This window comes from Centrocercus urophasianus, unplaced genomic scaffold (assembly GCF_019232065.1).
Source record: "Centrocercus urophasianus isolate 14NV4802_14NV808 unplaced genomic scaffold, USGS_Curo_1.0 seq_24, whole genome shotgun sequence".
NCBI classification, from domain to species: domain Eukaryota; kingdom Metazoa; phylum Chordata; class Aves; order Galliformes; family Phasianidae; genus Centrocercus; species Centrocercus urophasianus.
Window position 1 is genome coordinate 17,007,012 of NW_024884800.1, and position 22,390 is coordinate 17,029,401.

At 41.1% G+C, this 22,390-nt stretch overlaps 1 protein-coding gene across 1 annotated transcript in view; it reads left to right on the top strand.

Annotated features, from left to right (window-relative positions):
- IL1RAPL2 (interleukin 1 receptor accessory protein like 2) overlaps window positions 1-17,820 on the top strand; it is a 332,687-nt gene extending 314,867 nt beyond the window's left edge. Inside the window, exons 9-11 of the mRNA XM_042825057.1 lie at window positions 2,833-2,976; window positions 6,968-7,138; window positions 16,377-17,820. Coding sequence (XP_042680991.1) covers window positions 2,833-2,976; window positions 6,968-7,138; window positions 16,377-17,074 — 1,013 coding nt within the window. The 3' untranslated portion in view covers window positions 17,075-17,820. The remainder of the gene's footprint in view (window positions 1-2,832; window positions 2,977-6,967; window positions 7,139-16,376) is intronic.
- The last annotated feature ends 4,570 nt before the right edge of the window (window positions 17,821-22,390 follow it).

A 22,390-nucleotide genomic window follows, 5' to 3' on the forward strand; every position in this document is an offset into this window, starting at 1 on the left:
AGGCATGCTGCTGAGACCTGGATACCACTTTCTGTTGTTACGTTCTTCTTCACTGACTTCATTTGAGACACATTGTTCTTCACTTTCAAGTAGCTCAAATATAAATTCACATATAAATTCTGGGCAGTCCTGGCTTTGTTTTTGGTTTTTTTTTTTCCCATGTTTGAATTACCTGCAGTAACAGTATACATTCACTTGATCCTTAGATGTGGAAATAGCTTGGGATTCCCTTCAAATTAATTTGAAAAGCATGTTTTCCTAATTGAAGTCACAATGCACTATAGAACAGCTGTCTTGGAAAGAGAATAAGTTATCAGGAAATGCAGTGCAAAATCAAGCAGCACTCCTAGTGAAAGAAGCTGTGAATTTAGGTAAAAGTAAATATTACAGCTATGTTGGCTCAGCTTTTACTTTCCAGGAGACTGCGTTTGTTCAAGACATACAGGAACAAGTGAGTGCTCTTTTTATATTGATGTAGTATTAAATGCTGAAGGACCTTCTGAAGTGTCTTGGTCTCAAGCCACTCACGAGGTGTAGTAAAGATTCAAATTATTTTAAAGATTATAATCCACTGCGTCATAGGCTGTGCCTCAGTCTTTCTGTATTATTTTATGTTAGAACCCACCTGAATATTATTATTCACTAGGTTTCAGTCGCTGTTAACGCAAAAGTTCAGCTTCTGTGACTTTCCTGGTATTGTGTTTACTCAACTGCCTTTCCCACCAGTCTCAGTGAGGACAACTCAGGGGCAAAGAGTAAGAGCTGGAGTAGGCAAGAAAACTGAGCTTTTGGGGGTTTCCTCCATTACCTCTGCCTTGGAATGCAGATAAGGAGACCAAAAGGTAAGTTTGGAGCCTAGGAGAGGTAAAGGAGATGCAAAAGCAGATTGATTTGCGTTTTGAGTTGCAGGTTGTGTTTTTGCTCAGTATCCTGCCCTCGCCCTGGCACATGTGTGCAAGTCTGAGCTGCACGTGATCTTCAGGACGCAGCATGGCCAACAAGCCTAGCTCTTCTGGTGGTGTAGGCAGGCCACTGCCATGGATGGGCTGTTTATTCAGTTCTCTACCATGCAGCAGCTTCAAATGCTGTTGAAGCAAGCAGGTAAAACCAAAAAAAGTCTGATGCTGTGCAGCATAAGGTGCTGAAGGATTTGTCAAGTGCTTTCCTACAGGCTTTCATTGTCCAGCAATTGGGATACAGCTGCAGTATGGATCAGAGAACACAACAGGCTTAGTATAGGGACTTTATTCTGCAAGGTAGCACAGATCAACTTCAGTTATCAGAACTGAATGGCCTTCAGCAATTTCTCTCCTTCCAACCTGGCAGTTTTGCCATCATCCCAATTTCCTGGTAGAAAAGTTTCAGTACAATAAGAAAGGTTATTTTTTTTTTTCACTGAAAAGTAATTTTAACCAACTCTTTTCTTCATTTGACCAGATTTATCCCCAAGCACATGCCAACTTTATTTTGCAGTGTAATAAAAGTCCCAGAAATTCCCTGTTCTCAGAGAGATTAAATAGCTATTGTAATAGGCTTCTTCCTTCTATTAGCTCAGGACTTCTCACCAGACATCAGAGGTACTGCAGACTGGGAATAACTTGTCATCCGATGTTAATTATTGAAATACAAGGCATGGAAAGGCAAGACTAACCCCAAAAGACACCCAACTAATTTGCTTTCTATCTTGAAAATGACACGAATGACATACCAGTAATTTCTTCTGACGTGTGTTTTAGAAGCTTAAAGATCTCAAAAACTTTTTCCCTCCTGCATTTAGGATCATCCTATTGTATTTATAGCAGCATATCTTTGTACTGTGTTTATCACAGGGTATCTTCATGTCATCTTATCTGAACTGATACAGATTGTTGGGGGTAGCTATTGTCAAATTTCTGTGCTTTGTCCTTTATGGTGATGTAATACGCCAAGAGGTGGCATGAGCAATATTGCATTCTGAGGATATTTCAGGCTAAGGTACAACACTGTTAAATCTAGCATCTTACGTCAGGTGAAGCACTGGAGTGCTACCCAAGATTTTTTATCTTGCTCTGGCGTTGGCTTGCTAAATGGCATTGGACATGCTGCTTCGCTTTTCCATGCCTGTTTCCTCAGCTGTAAAAGATGGATAATTGCATTTCAATGAATTTGTGAAGTACTTTGAGATAGCCTGCTTGTGATGTTTCCTAACAAAAGTATCCCAGTCAGAAATCTGAGCTAGTGCTAGTTTCCATTACAGTACAATGTGTACTAAGCAATCATGTAAGACCTCTGTTAGTCACAGCTCAATCAAAGTGGCTCTTAGCAGCCTGATGTGTGCTTTCTGCTTCTCACATTGTTTTGGGCATTCTGGATGCTGATTCATCTACCAGTGACTCAGCTGAAGCTTTGGCTGAGCAACAGACATCAGCTCATCCACTGGCACCACAGCCATAAAGCTAAAGTTAATGTTATTTGGAGAGCTGGGGTCCCCAATGGGGCACAACATGCCTAGTAAGCCTATTCTCACATGCAGCATACAACATTTGATGCTCTCCTACAAAGTGGAAGTTTCAAACAAGTTCATTAAAGGTTGATTAATCCTCAGTATCAAATCACTGCCTAATTCCCTTCTAGAATTATCACTATAGCCTCAAATGCATTCTGTCTGAAATTTCGGACAGACAGTAAAATGATTGAAGTTAAATAATGGGCTAAGAACAAAAATAAGACATCCTTAATGTTACAGTGGTTATAACAGGAAGCTGTGCAATTCCGTGTGGAATTGTACAGTGGATTACAGCAATTAGAGCTTCGAAAGATCATAACCTTTCTGTCTTTCCTTGCTAATTTTAGATTTGATCTACAAAATAGAACTTGCTGGAGGATTGGGAGCCATCCTTCTTCTGCTTATTTTGCTTGTGACCATCTATAAGTGCTACAACATAGAGTTAATGCTGTTCTACAGACAAAACTTTGGAGGAGATGAAGCAGCAGACGGTAAGAAGTTGCTTATACATACAATGGAATATTTACAATGGAAATACTTCAGAGGTCCAAAGTGATGAAATTTCTAGTTTAAGTTCAAACTGCTAAGCACTCAACAGTGTAAATCTCTAACACTTTCTCGCTAAGCCTGCTTAAATCAATGAATCTGTTCACTGAAGTGTCACAGGTCTATTCCGTATGAAGAGGAATAGGAAGAATTCTTCTGGAGTGTATAATAGAGGTTTGAATGTCATTTTTGAACTGATCTCTCAGGAAAACTCTGTGTTTGCATGTCCCAGTGCCCAGCATCTCTTCTTTTGCTATCCGTACTGTATGTTGACATAAATTCACCAGGTATCTTCCACTGAACTTTTCTGTTACACTGTTATCAGCCAACTACCTCCAGGAGTTAGTGAGTCAATTGTTATTGAGGTTAATTAGTTACCTCTGTTAATTGAGAATATGAAACATAATGGAAATACACAGCTGCATAGCTTGCCTGTAGAGTATGTTTAAGAATAGCAAGGGGTGTTTTGCACTTCCTCCCTCCATCCCCCGCTTCAGTAGGCAGGTGGTTTCTTTAATGCTTAAAGCTAAAGCTGTTTTTCAAATTGAAGCTTTAATTCCTCTGAATATAGAACATTCCCTGCTCCTATGAAGCTTGAATAAGCATTGGTGAACTCAGTCCAAGTGCTTTAAATCATATCATCATATTCTTAGTGTTTATAATGTGCACACTGATTGTATATTATGTATTAAAAATAGTACCTGCTGAAGATCCCAGGTGTAGTGATCAAATAAAGCTACTGCAGCACTTACAAGTCACGTAGACAGTCTGTAATGGTATCTTCAGAAACAATAACATATTTGAAAAAGGAGCAGGAATCACATTACCCCCATTGTGCAAAAACAATGTGCGTTTGCACAGGCCTTTTGCTTTCTGCGGCCAGCATCACCACTATCAAAATAATGAAGCGTTCTGTTAAGCACTGGGTGGATAAGCCGTGAAAAAGTTGGCTACAATGAAATCCATAGTAGTGTTGGAGGATGGGTGGAATGACATCCAACGGATTATAGAACATGGTATGATAAATAGCAGGAACAGAGGTCAGGAAACTTCCTTTCTCAAGCTTTGTGTGAGTGGGAAAACCTGAAATTGTTGTGCTCTTTTTTCGTACAATGCAGGGAAATATTTATATTGATAGAGAGGAGAAAACAAAGAGTAAGACTGAATGGTTTTAGAGGTGACTTGTATCTAATACTTTGGGATTATACCAATGTGATTTCCCTGTTTGACACCAACCAAAAATGACCCAAAGTAGTAACTTTCCCCCAGAATGAAAGTATTCTGCTCCCTTTTTTTCCAAAGTTAAGCTGCCACATTTTTGTTGATGTAGCTTTTTTTCTTCTGTTACTGTTTAATTTATGAAACATTGCTATTTTTCACTTGTTTAGACCAACCCCGTGATACTTAGAGGATTCTGTGTGCATGTTAGTTCTGGGATCGATCTCTTGCTTTTCGTACATCATTTTAGAACTATTGCAGCCGTGCGTCTTATTCTGATCCTGCACTATGAAAGATGAAGGCAGAATGCTGCTGAAGTCAAAGTGTATATAAGGGTGTTTCGGTGATTCATTCTACTTCTTCTCGCTACGGAGTGAGCCTACAGAGGTTCTGTGAGCCATCATCTGTGTAGGTGCAATTGCATATATCCCACTTGTATGTGCATTTCTTTAAAACAAAAGACATGAAACCTAACAGATTTTTTAACCCTATTTCTAAAAATAGCCATGTAGGCTATGCTGGATGCATTTACTTCCTGTGTTGTACATAGCTTTGTTTTTAGACAAAACATTCTGGCAATAGTGAAGATTAAGGGAAGCCATTTAGAAAATAACCTCAACAACACTGCTTCCAAAGCACACAGAGGAAGCAGTGGGCAAGCATAGGTCCTTCTGCTAAAATCCAGTGTATGTGAAGCTTGTGAGGAGGGAGCCAAGGCTGCGGAGATATAACACAAGCATATGGGCTCACAGGAGGCCCTGGGGAACTCCTCTTGCTTGTTTGCATTGTGAATAGAGGAGACGAGGGAGCGCTCCCACGCAGCTGGAAGGAGCAGGACTCAGCTCAGAGTCTGCACGCACACCATTCCCAGCCCATACCTTCCTGTCTGTGTGTGCAGAGTTTCCAGGCTGCTTTGTAACCAAGCACATCAGTGCTCCAGGGTTTGCTTTGCTGCCTTGCAGAGCTTTCAAGTATTTTCAGGGATGTCTGCCCCCTGTATCTCGTGGTCGCTGGCTTCTCTTGAAAGCTTTCAACAAGTTTCATGATGGACAGGATAGCGTGTTTTGGACGGGCCTCCAAAGCTGACTGGCCTTTTTTTGTTTGCTGTTTATTCTTCTGTCATCTTTCCTTCAGCAATTACTATTTTTGTAAACTGTTGATTTCAGAGAAATATGAGCAAGCCAGGTGGACCTCCTCCCATACAGCTCCAGTGGCACTAGGGAAATTGCCTTTTACAGACATACAGTTATTCACTTGCTTAGTCTGTAGCTCTGACCCTCGTGAGTCTGGCTTTGCGTCAACAATCATAAGAAAGAACCATAATTTTAAAGTCATCAAATGTTTTGCGTTATGATTAGCTATTTTTTCTTCTTATTGGAAAATGTTGGTGAGTTTTAACTGCTTTCATTATATTTGATGTGCACAATTCTTTACACATAATTGGTGCTCAGCGATCCTCCATTTATTCAGTTTTGTCCTCACAACATTAAGTATTTGATTTTTCATTTTCTGTAAATAATGGCAGCTGTGCTCTTTGCCCAAGACTGAATTGCTCCAGGTTGACTTTCAGTGCACTATTTTCCATTACCACAGGGCAGTAACAAAGGCAAATGTTGCTAAGACAGTTTGATCCCAGGCTCAGTAGCGGTGCCACTTCTGTTCTCAGTACGCTTGGCCAAGCTCTCAGCTCTGTGTGTCAGATGCAGAGAGCTGAAGATTACCGCAGTGCTCTGCAGGAGGAAGTAATTATGTTGTCCCTTCTAGCCAAACCTCTGTTCACAGCCTTGCTATGCTTGCAAGGCATTGCTCGGGGTCCCTTCTGTCACCCACTTCCTGCCTCTGCCTTTTGATGAAGCAGCAAAGCTTTCCCTGCACCCCACAGCTGCAGGTACCACAGTGCAGGAGCAATCCCTCCTGCTCCTGGAGTTATTCCTAGTTCTGATGTTGTAAGCCCCATGTATGTAAATCATTCTGGGTTAAGTGACCTCTAAAATTATATCAGTTTTAAAAACAGGGAAAAGAGATCTGAAACAGTGCTTTAGGTTGTTAGTGCTTGACACTGTTTTCTGCACAGTGAGTATTCACTTAAGTCATGCATTTCTTACATTTACTCCCGTGAGAGCTCAGAACTTTCCCATAATCATAGCACTTAGGAGTTAAAAGAGAAATTTCCGTGTAGGTTTGGGTGCCACAACATAAGAAAGACATAAAACTCTTACAGAGCATCCAGAGGAGGGACTGGAATATTGGGAAGGCAAGAGGGGTGAGGAGCAGCTGAGGCCCCTGGATTTGTTGGGCCCAGAGCAGAGGAGCTGAGGGGAGCCTGATGGCGGCTGCAGCTCCTCACAGGGAGCGGAGGGCAGCGCCGAGCTCTGCTCTGTGCCGCAGGGATGGGCTGAGGGGACGGCATGGAGCTGTGTGAGGGGAGGGCTGGCTGAGGGCAAGGGACAGGTTCTGCACCAGAGGGTTGTGCACATGGAGCAGCTCTCCAGAGCCCTGGGGCACTGCTGTCAGCAGCAGGGTTGGGTTTGAGTCGGTGCTCTGTGGGCTCTGTGGGCTGGGAGACAGGGGCTGAGCTCGGCTTGTGTCTCTTCCAACTCAGGATACTCTGTGATTCCATGATCATTAATAGGAATAATGCAGTTTTCTAGAACTGCTGTGTGCTTTTTGTAGTGTTCTTGCAGACAGCAGGCTGAGTGTGAGTTTGTTTCCTTACAGATAACAAGGAATATGATGCGTATCTTTCATACACCAAAGTGGATCCTGATGCACTGGATTGTGATAATAATGAAGAGGAGCAGTTTGCACTAGAAATTCTGCCGGATGTTCTAGAAAAGCACTATGGATATAAGCTCTTCATTCCAGATAGGGACCTGATCCCTAGTGGAAGTAAGTATTTCTGACCTTCAAGTTTTAATGTAATTTCTGATGCTTTACGAATGCCTAGTCTGTGCAACAAGGGCTTGGTACAAAAACTTCTCTCTGTGAAGCAGTTTTAGGGAGTGGATAAGTCTCCCTGCTGCTACAGATTTGAACTCTAGGTTAGAGGCAGTTCCTGCACCACTGAAAGCAGAGGGAGCTGTTATTGATTTCAGTGGAGGCAGAAGCCAGACCTTTCTACAGAGGAATTTGTAGTGCTGCAAGCAATGCTGTAATCTAAAATTTCTGTCAGACTCAGTCACCTAAAAATGCAACTCCCCAGAAAGATTTTGTAGTCTCTGTATAATCATTGAAAATGGATTTTTTTTTAAGTAATTTCTTTTTTGTCTGTCTTTTTTCCCTTACTTTGAAGTCTCGTAAATAGCTACATTAATTTCCCTATCAATGCCATACATGCAGTTTTTCATTAGAGTTTTGACCAAATGTTGCATTTCTGAGCAGGATTGTTATTCTTCAGACAACTCTGTACAGTCCTGCAACCTGATGGCCATCTTCCACTCTGACAGTGTAATACAGATGTCCATTTCAATCAGTTTCACTGGCATGTCTGAACATTCAGCGGCGTCCTTAACACTTAATCAACACTTAATGCTTTCTTAGCTGTGTTTATAGCATCTCATCTTCCTGATTCATTTTTGGATAAATCAAATGCACTATGTCGATGAATGCATAGTAGGTTTGTTTAGTATCTATTTATTCCTCTGAAATACTGAAATTCTACCCATCCCTTTCCTTACTTTATTGTTTTAACTAATGCTGTCTGAAAATCATTTCAATGAAAAATGCTAAAAGAGAGTTCTTCTCTCTGCATGTACTGCTGGATAGGAAATATGCACAAGAGAACAAAGCAGTGACAGTGCTGGAGCAGATGTCCCCAAACATGAAACAGCTACAACACGACTGCTTTAGCAGCTTGCTTGCCAAAGACTTGAAGCTGCTGCCAAACCCCAGTGCCTGCCCTAGAAGTTGGAGCCTATTTCTTCTCTGTTTGAGGGAGCTGGAAGCAGATTTCTGACTCCAGTCCCAGTGGGAGAAGTCAGAGCCTAGTCTGAGGTCAGGCACAGTCCTCTGTAGGGGCTTGTACAGACCTTGTGCTTTTGCAGCTCCTAGGCTGGAGCTGCTTCCTCTGTTCCTTTGCTCTGTGAGGAAAGTCATGCCCTGCAAAGTATGAGTTTTACTCCATTAGTCCCCAGAAACAAAAGACAGGTTATAGAAAAAGTAGCCTTTTTATTTAAGGCAGCCCAAGCAAGCGGTACTGAATTATTGGATAATTAGGGAAAAGTACGTCTTTTTGTGTTAAAAATCACAGAACTATAGTAAATGGTTGTTTTATATCCAGCAACGAAGCAGTTATATATTGCAATTATACAAGTTATTAAGCAGTTTAAATCTGGTCTTTCGGGGATAACTGCACTGAAGCACAAATTCATCTGAAATGAGCTTCATCTTTCCAGTTGGCATACTATCCAGCATGATGTTGTATTCTTGTCTATTTTTGTCAGTCAGACACTCAGCAAATACTTGTCATCACTTTGGGTCTTCATTAAAACTCTCCTGAAAATGTAGGATACCTTAAAATGTCAATTCTCATTTATGAGCATTCACAGACTTAATACTTCTTGTTTCCTCTCAAACTCACTTCTCCAGTGTTATAAAGGGGCCTGACACCAGCATGTGAAGCTTCAAGTGTGCTTAATCAGACATAATGGCAATGCAGAATAAAATGTGGATCTGAAATGAGTGTGATTTGCATGCCTTGGCTTTGAAAAAGATGTGGGGATGACATTTTATTTTGAGAGGTGATGGAGAAGGATGGAGGAGTCGGACTCAGTTGTTTGTAAACTCTCTGTGTGCCTGTGAGAGGTGGAACGTGGCTGTTTCTTGTGCTCTATGCAATACTCACCAGTCTTACAAGGGCTTGGAGTGCATAGTGAAGAGATCAGGCATCATGGGATGGCACTGACCTCCCAGAAATTTTAGAGCTGAACATAACGTATTCCAATGTGACAAAATATGTGGCGCTTCAGGACAGGTTTGTACAGAATGAGGTTTTGATCCTAGTGACCTTTTTTGATTTTAGGAAATATTTCTCACATGCATTGCATTTCACTGTCTTTTCGTGTAAATGACTTTGTGATGTTATATTTTTCCACTCTCCGCCCTGATGATTCCTTATGTACCTTTTCTGAATACTTAAATGTGTGATTCCAGCAAATCAGATGTGTTTTATAAGACGGGTTGTTTTGTACAGTCTCTGCAATGTTAAGGTGCTGCCACAGGAGGGTGTGCATTATTGGGCTTGCTTCTTGGCATGAAGCAGTACATTCAGCTGCTATTCGGATTTGAGAGCTAGCAAAAAATAGATTTGTTAAATAGTATTTCATTTATCTTTCTTGGACTCTTCCCTGAACAAACTGAAAAGCTGACTTCAGAAAATTCAGGGACAAGCTTGATTATGCTTTTGCCAGCTGGTTCATCTCTAACCTCTGGGGAAAAGCCATGATAGGTTATGCATGTCCCTCTGCAGATGAAGGACAGATCAGATCCAGATGTGCCTGAGCAGGGACTCACTCACCCATCAGACTGCTGCTCTGCCAAAGGGAGACCCTGGCAGTGTCCCCACTGCGTAGCCTAGCTCGGCACTCTGGCTCAGTGCTGAGACTGTTTCAAGGTGCATATGGAGCAGCTGTTGCCAACTCAAGGACAAAGATGATGGCTGTGGAGGCCAAGGCCACCTCTTCACTCTTGGAAATGCATCACATTTGCAGTAGGCATTCGTTTCTGAGTCCTTCAAAGCTGGAATACAATTACTATTCCTGCAGAGCAGTTTTGTTCAGCAGTTCAGAACTGCTGGGAAGGGCACTGAGGGTCTCAGTGTTGCCCACCTTGCAATGGCCAGCCAGGACCTTTGAAGTCACTCTTGGTGTTGTCTGAGAAAAAGGATCCAGCTCCTGAGCTGGCGAGGTGTAAGCAGGGCTCAGACAGCCACTACTCCTCTGCTCCGGTTCATGCAGAAGCCCACATGACCATGGAGGCTGGAGAAGAAGCAAGAGGGCAACGAGACATAGATGCAGTGTGTTTTGTAAGCAGAAAGACCAAGTTTGACATTCATTGCAGCTTTTCTTAAAGAGTTTTCTTTGCTCTTAGTAGAGAGCACTCTTCATTCCCTCGAAGCTGACAGCACATGGAGCTTTCTGCTTAGGCACCTGAGGCATAACTGAATGTGTTGGACCTCCATAAGGACACTGTGATCACTAACAAACAGTTGCAGTAGCTATGAATTTCTTAGCTGTTATCATTTTTTCCACACTATTCATTTTCAGGGCTTTGTTTCAACAAACCCTTTCCCACAACCAAGCAGACTCTTGAACCCCTTGAGCTTTTTAATTCAATGTTAGAAGACCTGAGGAGCCTGAATTGTTGAAAGAAAAAAAATGGAAATACTTAAATTTTTACCTGAGCCATTTTCTGTCTCACTAAGGATGATGTTTCTACAAAGAGAATAATATATTTGCACTTGGCTCTTCTAAAACTGGGTCCACACCAGAGAAAGATACTTTTTTCCCGTCGTTTCTACAAATTATTTTAAACTCAGAAAGTAAAGAGGTCAAGACTGTCAATCTGTTTTTAATTCCACCAACACAAATCTCTTAGAACATCATCTAGTTGCTTTCCAAACATACTTATATCTGATGTTGGCAGGATTGGAAACACACCAGCAATTTGCTCCAGCTCAGCCCAGGGTATAGAGATCAGGCACTGAAAATGAAAATCCACTTTTACTGGAAAATGAGATGTTGGCAGCACAACAAGAGAGCACCTCAGGCATGTGATAAAAAGCACCCATCAGTCAATGTTACAGTTCTAGTTTTTTGTAGTTTTGTCTGCCTATGTGTGATGGGTTTCTTTTTTGTTTGGTTTGGTTTTCTTTTATTGGTTGTTGTTTTTTTTTTCTTTTTTTGTGTGTGTGGGGGTTGTTGTTCTTGTGGGTTTTGATATTTTTTTTTACCTGGTGATTCCAACTTTTTGGATTCCTGGATGAAGATGGACACATGGACAGTGTGCCTGGGGTTCCCAAGGAGCGTTCATCAGGTATGTGACACCATTTATGTGGAATGGAAATAGAGTGCTCAGCACCACAAAGTCCTTTCACAAGTCCCTCATTGTCTGCTCAATATGAATCTTACAGTTAATGACAAGCATGTAAAAATGAAATACAGAGGAACGGCAGTTAAAAACGAAACAAATATGAACAAACTCCCACCCGTCTTTAGAGTCAGCCAAGACAGACTGGCCACCCTGGTTTTCTGAAGGCCATCAAGATGATCAGGAAACTGGAGCACACAGCATAAGAGGAGAGGCCAAAAGAGCTGTGTTTCTTGAAGAAAAGACCAACAAAGATAAAACCAAGGGGGAATCTTACTGTTCTCTTTCTGATGGAACACACAGAGAAGATGGAGCCAGGCTCTTCTCAGAGATGCACAGTTGCTAAATAAGAGAAAACAATGAAAATTCCAATTAATCATTTGTAAATATTTCCTTGCCATGAGGGTGTTCAGACACCAGAACAATACCCAAAATCACTGGAGGAGAAACTTCCATCCTTGGAGATCTTCAAAGTTTTACTGAACAAGGCCGTGAGCAATCTTATCTGTTCCTGGTTTGGGCAGAGGATTGACCCAGAGACCCCCAGATCCCACTTCTGTCTTGTGTGATTCTACAAACTTTTGATTCCAGATATCCAGAATTTTGATTCCAACATCCACCACCATATCAGTGTCATCAAAATCATCAACTTCACCTCAGTCTGCAAGGAGACATTGCCGGAGCTGTTCTGCTGTTCCTCATCCTTAGCACTGAGAGGGTTGCGTGTCAAGCTGATCTGTGTTATTTGCTTCTTTCCATTGTATTCATGAGCTGACCCTTAGCTTATATGAGATTATGCTGTCTTTGGGGCAGGGCTGTCACTCTTATCTGTGTTCCAGCAGTACCAACTGTGTTGCTGTTCTGACTGAGGCTAACATAAACAACAAACAAATATAAAATTTGTTTGAAATAGGAATAGCAAGATGTAATTATTTTTGTTGTATGGAAGTAACCTAAGTTAGGGTTTGGTGAATATTCAGTTAAGAAGGAAGGACTGAATTATAGTTCTATAAATAATTCACCCTCAAGTAATAGTCATGTTGCCGAATGCATGGTTGTTCTCAGGGCACTAGGAACCAGCATGGTTGATGGTGCATACTCTTTGGTCTTTGTGGTGCTGCAGACTACCCTGGTTAAAAACATACATAAAACATGACATAATTGCTTTTCTTTATCTCGCAACTGCTTCTGAAGATCATCTGAGTCTAGTTAGTCAGGCTTTGTGTAAGCAACTCTGTGTCCATGGTGCTTATTAGTTTTCTTGATCTTGGATTGTTTGCATATTTGGTTGTCTGGGTTTACTTTTAGCCTGTGGTTAATGTAGCTCATTCAAGATTCAATAGGCAATTATGCATAATTACATTCTTCCAAATAGGATGCGTATCTTGGACTTCTGTGCTCCAAACTGCAGTTCAGCATCACTTCACGCTGAGTATCGAGTGTGTGTGTATTTGCTGTCAGGTCGTTTATCTTCATTAATGAGGGTAATCATGCAAAAAACCATGATTGTTCATGGGTGTGGAATTTCTTGTTCATACTTCCTTGGACATCACACTGTACGTGATGTAAGTAAGTTACTGATACAGCTACCTAAAGTGCAAGTTTTTTTGACCTGTGAGAAATGCTAACGTGAAACTGGTTTGACAACATATTGCAAAATGGTATTTTAAGGAAAGGAGAAAAAGAAAAAAAAAGGTTTAAAAAAGGTTAAAATGATTTAGGTGTTCTTCATTAAAATCATGTGGGTTAATTCTGATTCTGGTGTTTTATTTTTGTATTAAAGTTTATGATAAAATATACTTCTGGGGAAGAAAAGCTAACTATTCCATACCAATGGTTTTGAAGATTTTTTTTTCTCCCCTCACAATGAAATGTCATTGAAGTTGACTCTTCTTTTGAAAAGAAATGAAGTCTTAATGAGATGAGATTTACCTGGTGGAAATATGTTTGTGTGGAGTCTTGCAGTTGATGATGGTCGGTGATGTGAATCCTGAAGTCTTTTTTTAACTTCTTCATGAAAGTGAAACAGCCATTGCTTAACAATTACTTTTTAGCTCTCTGGAAGGAAGAATCAACTCTCTTTCTCCGTCCCACACTGCAGCATAGCTCAACCTACAGTTTTTGGAGCAGTGTCTAATTTGGAAGTGAAGGATGATTTAGCAACTCCACGATTTATACAATCAGTTTTGTTCCACTGAAGAAAATAAGGTGTGGATTTCCACAGGCCTTACTAAGACAAGAATCAGTCTTTCTTTGCTCTTCCATGCAGAAATGTTTGATGTACGTGTTGGACGTGCTGTAGAGCTTGCCCAATGGAACCACACGTTCCAGAGAAGCTGTCACTTGACCTTAGTAGTAGTCTCAGGCTGAAGTTTTTGAGAGTATACAACGCTGCTGGGGCAGATGGATGGAAAATGTATTTATTTTTCATCTGGGTCTCCATTTTTCTGTAATACAGCGTATTTCATCTTCAGTGCACCAGTAGGCTCCTGTACATTTGCTGTGTCTGTCATTGAACCAGCTGCTGGACTTTGCAGGAGCGCTCCTTTGTGAAGGTTTCTATTCAGTTGTCTGTAGGAAGAGCTCTAAATTGTTGCAGTGTCCATCAAGTAAGCTGGGCATAGCAGGGGAGAGGCACAGAGGGGAGAAGTGTCCACCCGTAAATAGGGAATTTTTCCTGTCATCTTCCCTCCTAATTTCAACTAAAGCAAAGTTTGGTGAGTTTTTTTGATTGAAATGATGTAATGAGTAACAGAGGGATTGTTTCTATTGAAATTATTACTGCTGGATATTTGGAGATGTGAAAGGGAAGTGACTTTTTTTTTCTTTTTAGTTTGTTGCATATAGGATGTGCATGGCTGTGCTTAGCTCTAACCTGGATACGTGGTACTGAATGGTATTGTGTCCTGCTGAGAATGTCTTGTACATTGCAGTGTTCTGAGTTTTTTGGAGGAGGGGTAAATATGTCTCAGGAAAGATGCATGATAGCATGTTGTTTTACTGTATCTTGCAGATTCAACCTCTAATGATGAAGCTTCCCACCTAAATTCTTTCTTTTTGGGAGCAGAAAGAAAGGAAGAAAATGAAGAGTCTGAGCTGTTGATACATTGGGATAATCTCTTTCCATTGTATTGAACATTTCTACCTTTCCTTAAGTTTTGTTTCACCAGTTCTGCTTATCATTTTCTTATTGTTGCTGATTCTCTCCCCTCTCCGCTGCCTCTCCCGTGGATCCTAATGTTGGTGTTTTTTCATTAATGAGTAGCCATCTTACACAGAGCAATGTGGGGTTTTTCTTCATAAAACATTTCAAGAAAAAAAAATCAAATAACTGTAATTGCTGCATGATTTAAGAGTCTTAAAACGTTAATTAAAAGTCAGGATTGTTGCGCAGAGATTTGTAATGTATGTGTATGTCTTGAATTTTTGTTTGTCTGTGGGATGTTTGCAATTGCCTCTTTTTTCCCGTTTGTGAAAGAAATTCCTCTTGCTGCTAGGTGGTGAAATAAAGCATTAGTAAAGGCAGATTTGATGCTAACTACGCCTTCAATCTCTAAGCTATTTTAGAATGTGTTCCTGTTGGCCGATTTTGTAGCTATTTGCTTTACTGGAAGTGGTGTGAATAAGCATGCTGTGGTATGGTGCCTGAGGCTATAAAAATGAGTCTCTATAAAAATGAGTCTTGCAGTAACAGATGTTGATTAATGATGTTATTTGTAATCATTGTTCCTGCTAGAGGGCAGTGTGTGTAAGAGAGGCCCTGCCCTGTGCTGAGTAAAGATCTGTTCTGTGCAGCTCTTGTGTCCAAGTCTTCATTTATAACACATGCTTCTCCTCTGTTGTCAGCAGCACATTCTGAGTAGCATGATCAAGAGGGTCACATAGTTATAAAGAAAAAACAGTGGTTATATCATGTCTCTAAGCCTGCAGTCACAGCGCTGTGCAACCAGTGAGCACTTTTCTGATCCTAGCTGTTTTGTTTTTTTTTTTTTTTAATTATTTTTATTTCTCTGGTCTTGACCCAAAACCCTTCAAAATGTGGTGAAGTTTGGTCATTTATATGGGTTTTGGATCAGGTCTGTAAGTAGATCTCTTTCCCATCCTGTTCCATGTCAAGAATACAATTGGCATCTCTTCCTACCCTCCCTGGACAAATAAAACTCTGGATCAAAACCCTGAGTCCAACTTCAAGATTATTTTCTAGATCAGTAAGCTGACACCATGGGCTGGTATTTCTGTTTACACTGATCATTCACAACTACTTGGTGTGCATGAATAAAAGAAGACTACTATTATTTTCCTTGTCACTGATGTTTGAGCAAATAAACACATCCAATATGCTTAAATTTTCCATTTGTTCCCATCACTTGTGAAGTTTCTGTTAATACCTTAGGGTACATAGAAGCACAGGTTGCAATATTAAAACAGACTGTTGGGCTACAAAGAACACTCTTGTGATTTTGTGGCCAGTACCCGAAGAAGAAAGAGCTGCCTTGCTGCTTCTATGCAATAGCACAATTTCTGCATGTGTTCAGGGTTGATTTCTTTTTAAGCTCTTGCTAGTTACAGTTTCACACCCCACAGCATCCTCATGTCCTTCCATCCGAAACACAAGAACTGCTTCCCAGAGTGTGCTTCCCTCAGTGTGACTTTAATCATAAGCAGTGTTAATGTTAAAATTTACACAAGTACTACATTGATCTTGACCTAGAATTTCTCAGTAAGTGAACTGTGTATTTTTAGGCACTAATGCATCTGCACAGCGAGGAGATTACGGAAATGTCATCGTGTTGAGATGAGCAGACAAAAACAGTTGAGGATTGAGGATGTTATGAAGGCATTTTCTCTATATATCCTATTAATAGAAATGTGTTGTGATACACAATCCTATTTCTGTTGGAGTATGTAATGAAGTGCCCCTTGTCTTAAGTGGGGTGGATCAGTGAGCCGTAGGATTTTGTTAAACTTAATTGCAAGCCTGATGTTTTGATACAATAGTCTTCTTTATTCTTTACTCTTTCTCTCTTTCTATAATTTGTAGCCTACATTGAAGATCTCACAAGATGTGTTGAGCAAAGCAGAAGACTCATTATCGTGTTAACTCCAGACTATATTCTCAGGAGAGGATGGAGTATTTTTGAGATGGAAAACAGACTCCATAACATGCTAGTCAGTGGAGAAATCAAAGTTATTTTGATTGAGTGTACTGAATTAAAAGGGAAAGTGAATTATCATGAAGTGGAATCTTTAAAGCACACCATCAAACTTCTCTCAGTGGTCAAGTGGAAAGGACCAAAAAGCAGCAAACTGAATTCTAAGTTTTGGAAGCGCCTAGTCTTTGAAATGCCAGGGAAGAAAAAGGAGGTGGTGTCTCGGCGTCAGGTCCTGGATTCTGCGGAGCAGGGCCTTTTTGGAGACCTCCAGACTGTACCCTCTCTTGCCGTCACAGGCACTTCTGCCACGCTGGTAGAGTCGCGGGCTGATCTAACTGATTGCCATCGAGCAGATTCTGTGCAAATGAGACATTATTGCAGAGGATACGAATATGATGTGTCAGCAGCAACATTGCCAATAGCTTCCATAAGCAACCATCATACATACTGTAACATACCTCTGACACTCCTAAATGGACAGCTACCTCTTAACAATACCATGAAGGACTCCCAGGAGTTTCACAGGAACAACCCATTGCTACCTTTATCAGCAAGGGAGCTTAGCTTCACCAGTGATATTTGGTAGTGAAGATCAGGAGACTTTTGAGATGCTTCATGACTGCCATGAAGACACATTTTTAAAGAACTTTGCCCAAACCCCACGGGGCATCAAATCATATTTGAAGCAGCGGCACACTTATTTGCTTTTCTACTTGAACTTTTTTGTTTACATTTACAAATTACTGACAAAGAGGGCATTCTTTTGTAAGTCAGCAATGTCCTTCCTGTCTTTTAATGTACAGCTTGATTGCTTCTTTAAAAAAGGGGGAGAGAAAAAGCACATCCCGTCATTCTGCACTTAGGGATAGATAGCAGTTTGCTGTATATGATCTCCAGCATTTGTATCTAAGTAACAGTATTTCAAATACACTGAAGTTGTTGGCTTTTTCGTGTGAACTTCAGTACAGTTTGAAATTCCAGTATCGTATCATGCTACAGAAATTATCTCCTGCACAGACCACGAGGGGTTAATCATTCAATAGGAAGGAGGAGGAACTCCTCCCAGTATCGTTGTCTCTCAGATGCATTTTAGAAGATGACGAGCTGAAACAATGCAGATGAAGCTTTATCAATAAAGTGCACAGTAACACTTCCTAAAGAATAAATCACCTGCTTGCATCAGCACCTCTTCATTTGTTTGTTGAGACATGTTGCATTCCCAGTGGCTGGTTAGCAATATGGTTTTGTTAAACAGCTTATTAGGGTACTGGAAGGTGTTTGGCGGGATTTAAAACAACTTTTCTGTGATTAATAGATTATTTCAGACTTATTTTTGCAGGTTTTTAATGACATTTTTAAAACTGACTGAAGTATGAATTTGTCTGTTGGTGAATGCATTGATTTGAAATTTCCTAAGATCTCCAGAGCTGTGTTAAGGTTTGTAAAAAGGCAGTGTAACTTTACACGGTATTTTTTTCCTCCAAAATGAACAGTTAAAATTTCAAATTAACCTTTTTTTTCTGAAAACATCAGCAATAGAAAATCATTACTGCAGCAATATTCAGAGATGAAGTGCTGAATTATCCAGGTTTACTAGTAAACTGACTTCAAATGCAGTGATAATCACCTGAGGCAGTTCTCTATCTACCTGACAATTTACGTCCTCTTAAAATATGGCTGAAGCAGGAATATTTCCACTCCGTGCAACTGGTGAAAAGTGATATTTTTAAGAAGCTGGTAAAGGCTTGCATTTCTTCCATTTCTTCTGTACACACTCCCATCAGTCAAACGAGGACACTCTCATTTATCTTCCGTGGAAAGCACTGAATCTGAGTTTTGTTCAGACAAGTATGTTTCATAAGGATTTCCAGACCCAGCTGATCACAGGTTCCAGTCAGACCATGAAGACAGCCGTACTCATGGAAAAAGCTGTAATAACAAAGGCAGAAGCCTTTGGCACAGCTTCACTGAAAACATAGTAGGCATGAGAGTTTTGTCTCGGTAAGATCTGCTGGAGCAAGTCCCCAAAAATGTTTGTAAGGCAGGCAATCTCGCCTGTATTTCAGTATGTTTTTTGCATTGTCCTCTTTGATTGCATGGATAAAAGTTAGCATTCTGCACTCAGCTGCCTGTGGTTCCATCAGCAAACAAGCTCAGTAAATCTTTAATGTTTAGTAGTGGTTCCTAAATTGTACCCTACGGTCAAAGTGAAAACAAACACTGACATAAGACTTAGAAGTATCCAGAATTGGCCCAAAGGCCATGAGAACGATCTCACACATGCAATAATTCATAGAGGTCAATACTTTTCCATTGCTTCTTTCCCCAGTACTTTATTCTGTGCCCTCTTACATCATTTTTATCTGTAAACTTCTCCTTAGGTTCTAAAAAAATACATTTCTCCTGTTGCTTTTTCCAGTATTGTCATTATGCATTTGACACTAACAACACAACAGTTCTCTAGGAAAGATACTAATTTATTACACAGTGTAGGACTATAACTTGCTCTTTTGTGAAGTTAAGTTCAGAACATATCGATAGGTGTTTAATATACATATTTTTCTACTGAGAGAGTGATTTTACCTCCATTATAAATATATGTATCTCAACCTCCTCCCAGAAATCTATGAAATTTGCACTGTTTTATAAGTGTTACGGACTGTGTTTACACTGGCTGTGTCCTTTAATGCAAAATGTAATTTTGAAAAAGAACAAAAAAAAGTAAAGAAAACCCTGCATGAAGAGAGCTGCGTATGTTTAAATGAAAAGCTGTACTTTTCATTATTTTCCTTTCCACTTTACTTTAGAATCCGGTTAATTCACATAGAATGTTCAGTGAGATTTCAAACCTACTTGTTCTGTATTAAGCATGCAAACTGCAAAAAAAAAAAAAAAAGAAAAAGAAAAATCCACATACAGATTGGTCTGCTTCTTTTACTTACAATGATTAGATTTGGATAGCAAATTCATTTACTTGACGGCTTACTCTTAGAGCAGTAGCTATTCAAAAGCAAAATGCAGTCATGTTTGTATTGAAGTAACATGAAAAGAACAGTTTTTCTGTCATTTTGCAAAGCACACTGCGTGTCCGTGTATCGATATATTTTAGTTATAGATGACAAGTCACAATCTGCTTTAAGATTTCAGAGTGTGTATTGAGTACGATGACAATATATACATGAATCAGAACTGCCTGTACCCCTCTGCTTTCAGTGCGGGGAAGGGACTTGAGCTCAGGAGGCCTCTGCTGTCTCAGCTTCGTGTAGCACTGCTGTGATGTGCCGGAGGTCAGACATCACTGTAGGTAGTGATGAAGGGCCTGGAAAAGTCCTGCCAAGCAGTGAAACGCATGTGTGAGTGGGACCTGGGTGGCACCGAGGCTGGGGGCCTTCCCAGTGTGCAGCCATGGGCGTCGTGCTGTAGCTGCCCTGCAGCCGGATCGGGGCCAGGGATGCCAAAACATTTTGCTCGTTCATACAAACTTCATTAGCTGAAATAGAAGGGCACTCTGCGTTCCTCTGTCTCACCAAAGCCTCGTACTTATTCAGCTGGAGATACTGGGGATGAAGACAGGGCTCTCCCTTGGCAGTGCTTATGGCTGCACTGCTGTGCAGCCCCTGCCACCCACAGTGACGTATGGCAACGTGTGTAGTGGCCTGTATAACAGCCTGCAGGCCTCTATGGCAGCCTGTGGGCCTCTATGACAGCCTATGTGATGGCTTGTGTAACAGTCTGTATAACAGCCTGCAGGCCTCTATGGCAGCCTGTGGGCCTCTGTGACAGCCTATGTGATGGCTTGTGTAACAGTCTATATAACAGCCTGCAGGCCTCTATGACAGCCTGTATAACAGACTGTAGGCCTGTATGCAGCCTGTATGTCTGCATGACAACCCGTATGACAACCTGTACAACAGCCTGACAAGCTCACAGGCAGTAAAGATCCTTCCTGCAGCCATGCACAGCTTCTGATCTGGGGCACGTCCATCTTAAGTGCTTTGGTTGTAATGTTTCTTTGGATATTTACCTTTGTGTGTGATGTGCTTCAGAAGCAATTATGGTTTGAAGGTTGTATATAGAAATTGGATAGAAATTGAAAACCTATTCACTCTACAGATTTTACACTCCTAAAGAACATTCAGAGAGAGGGCAGGGTAATTTTGATGTTAGTAACAAGGCAGAGTGAAGATGGGCACTTGTGGAGGGGGGTGTGGGAATGGGACTGCGTGCTTAGCCAGTGTTCTAGTAATCCTTTCTGTAGACACTGAATGAGAAAGCTGTATTAACATATTGCCATCTTCTGTCTGCAAAGCCTGCTGCAAAAACCCTCCAGTCTAACAAAAATAGTTCCATCAAATGCAGTAGACCTAGAATAAAGCTATAAAGCCAAGCAGTACTTTTACTGTGTTCAGGGGAATAAAGAGAAGACCAAAGGGCCAGAAAGAAGTAAGTCTAGAGACTAATAAGCATTTGATTATTTACTCTGTCTTGAATCAAGCTTATTTTTGTCTCTGTTTGGTGCGGATGTGCTCCAGCACTGTCCAGCATTGGGAAAGGAATTCTGTTCATTTATTTCTTATAAACAAGATAAGGACTTGAGAATAAATAACAGATACTTTTAGAACAAAACCCATGTGGTTTTTAAGGACTTCTACTCCACTCTCAGCAGCTTCTTTTGATTCAACAGACTTAATTCATGCAAATTCATAAGGACATACTTAAATTCCCCTTAATTGGGTGAGAAATACTTTCCTGTGTGGGGTTTAGAAGACTGGTTCATAGACCAGTGCCTGAAATAACGGTATTTAAGCACTTTAAGAATTATGCCCTTATGCAGATCCTCAGAGCAGCTTGTCTGATTTTGGTTCCTGCATAGATGCTGTGCTGTGGCAGAGCAGCTGGCAAGTCTTGCCATCATGGGTACAGGACAGGCAGTCCTTGGTGCTCACCAGCTTGGCAGTGACATTGCCCTGGAAGCTCAGTGCCAGAGTGGGGAGCAATGTCTCTTGTGTCCCACTGGGCCATCCGAGGGCTTTCCCTGTGACCTTGATGAGCAGCACAATGCAGGAAGCCTCTTCCACCGTGCAGCATTTTGTGCATCTTGTCCCACTTGAAGGTTCGTGCTGGGGCCGCAGAGTTATTGGAAGGCAAAGAGAGTGTGGAGCGTGAAGAAAGGAGAGGAAGAAAAGAGTTGTCACAGAGTCCAAGTGTTTTGCAGGCAGAAATGCCGATTCAGCACAGCACAGTGACGACCCTTGCACGAACACTTCATGTTTGTCCACTATTCAGTGGTCGCTGGGCAAAGTTCCCCTGAACAATACCATTTTTTGCCAGCTCACTTGCTTCAGAACTCTTGTTTTGATCCTTTTAAAATTAAACTGTCGTTTCCCATCGGACAGAAAATTTTCTTGGCGTATTCCATACGCACACACAAAAAAACCCTTCTGTTTTATGTGTGTGGAAATGCCCCACAAAGTAGAAATCTGTGCTTCCTGCTGGTCCTGTGGGTTTGGAGCTCACACGCGATGCCAGCAGTGTGATGCCAACCTCTGGTAAGCAGCACAAGGGGCACAGGTTGTGCTGTGCCATGGCTCCTATCGCTGGGGAGTCTGTACTCCCAACATATAAAAGTACCATGCCCTGTGTCTTGAAAGTATTTAAGGTTTTTAAACTTCGTAAGCAACAGTGGCTCAAATTGTTCCTTTTTGACTCCAGTTAGCACAGCATATGTTAAAAACATGGGAATCTGAAATAAGCTGTATTTTACAGGAGGAAATAAAAATTTGAAAATGGATAGCGAGGGCATGTCACGTCTGGGGAAACACAGAGAACAATGTTGATTTGCACTTTCTTGTTGTTGAAATGTACTTTGCTTCCCTAAAGAAATGACATGATATGTTTGGGG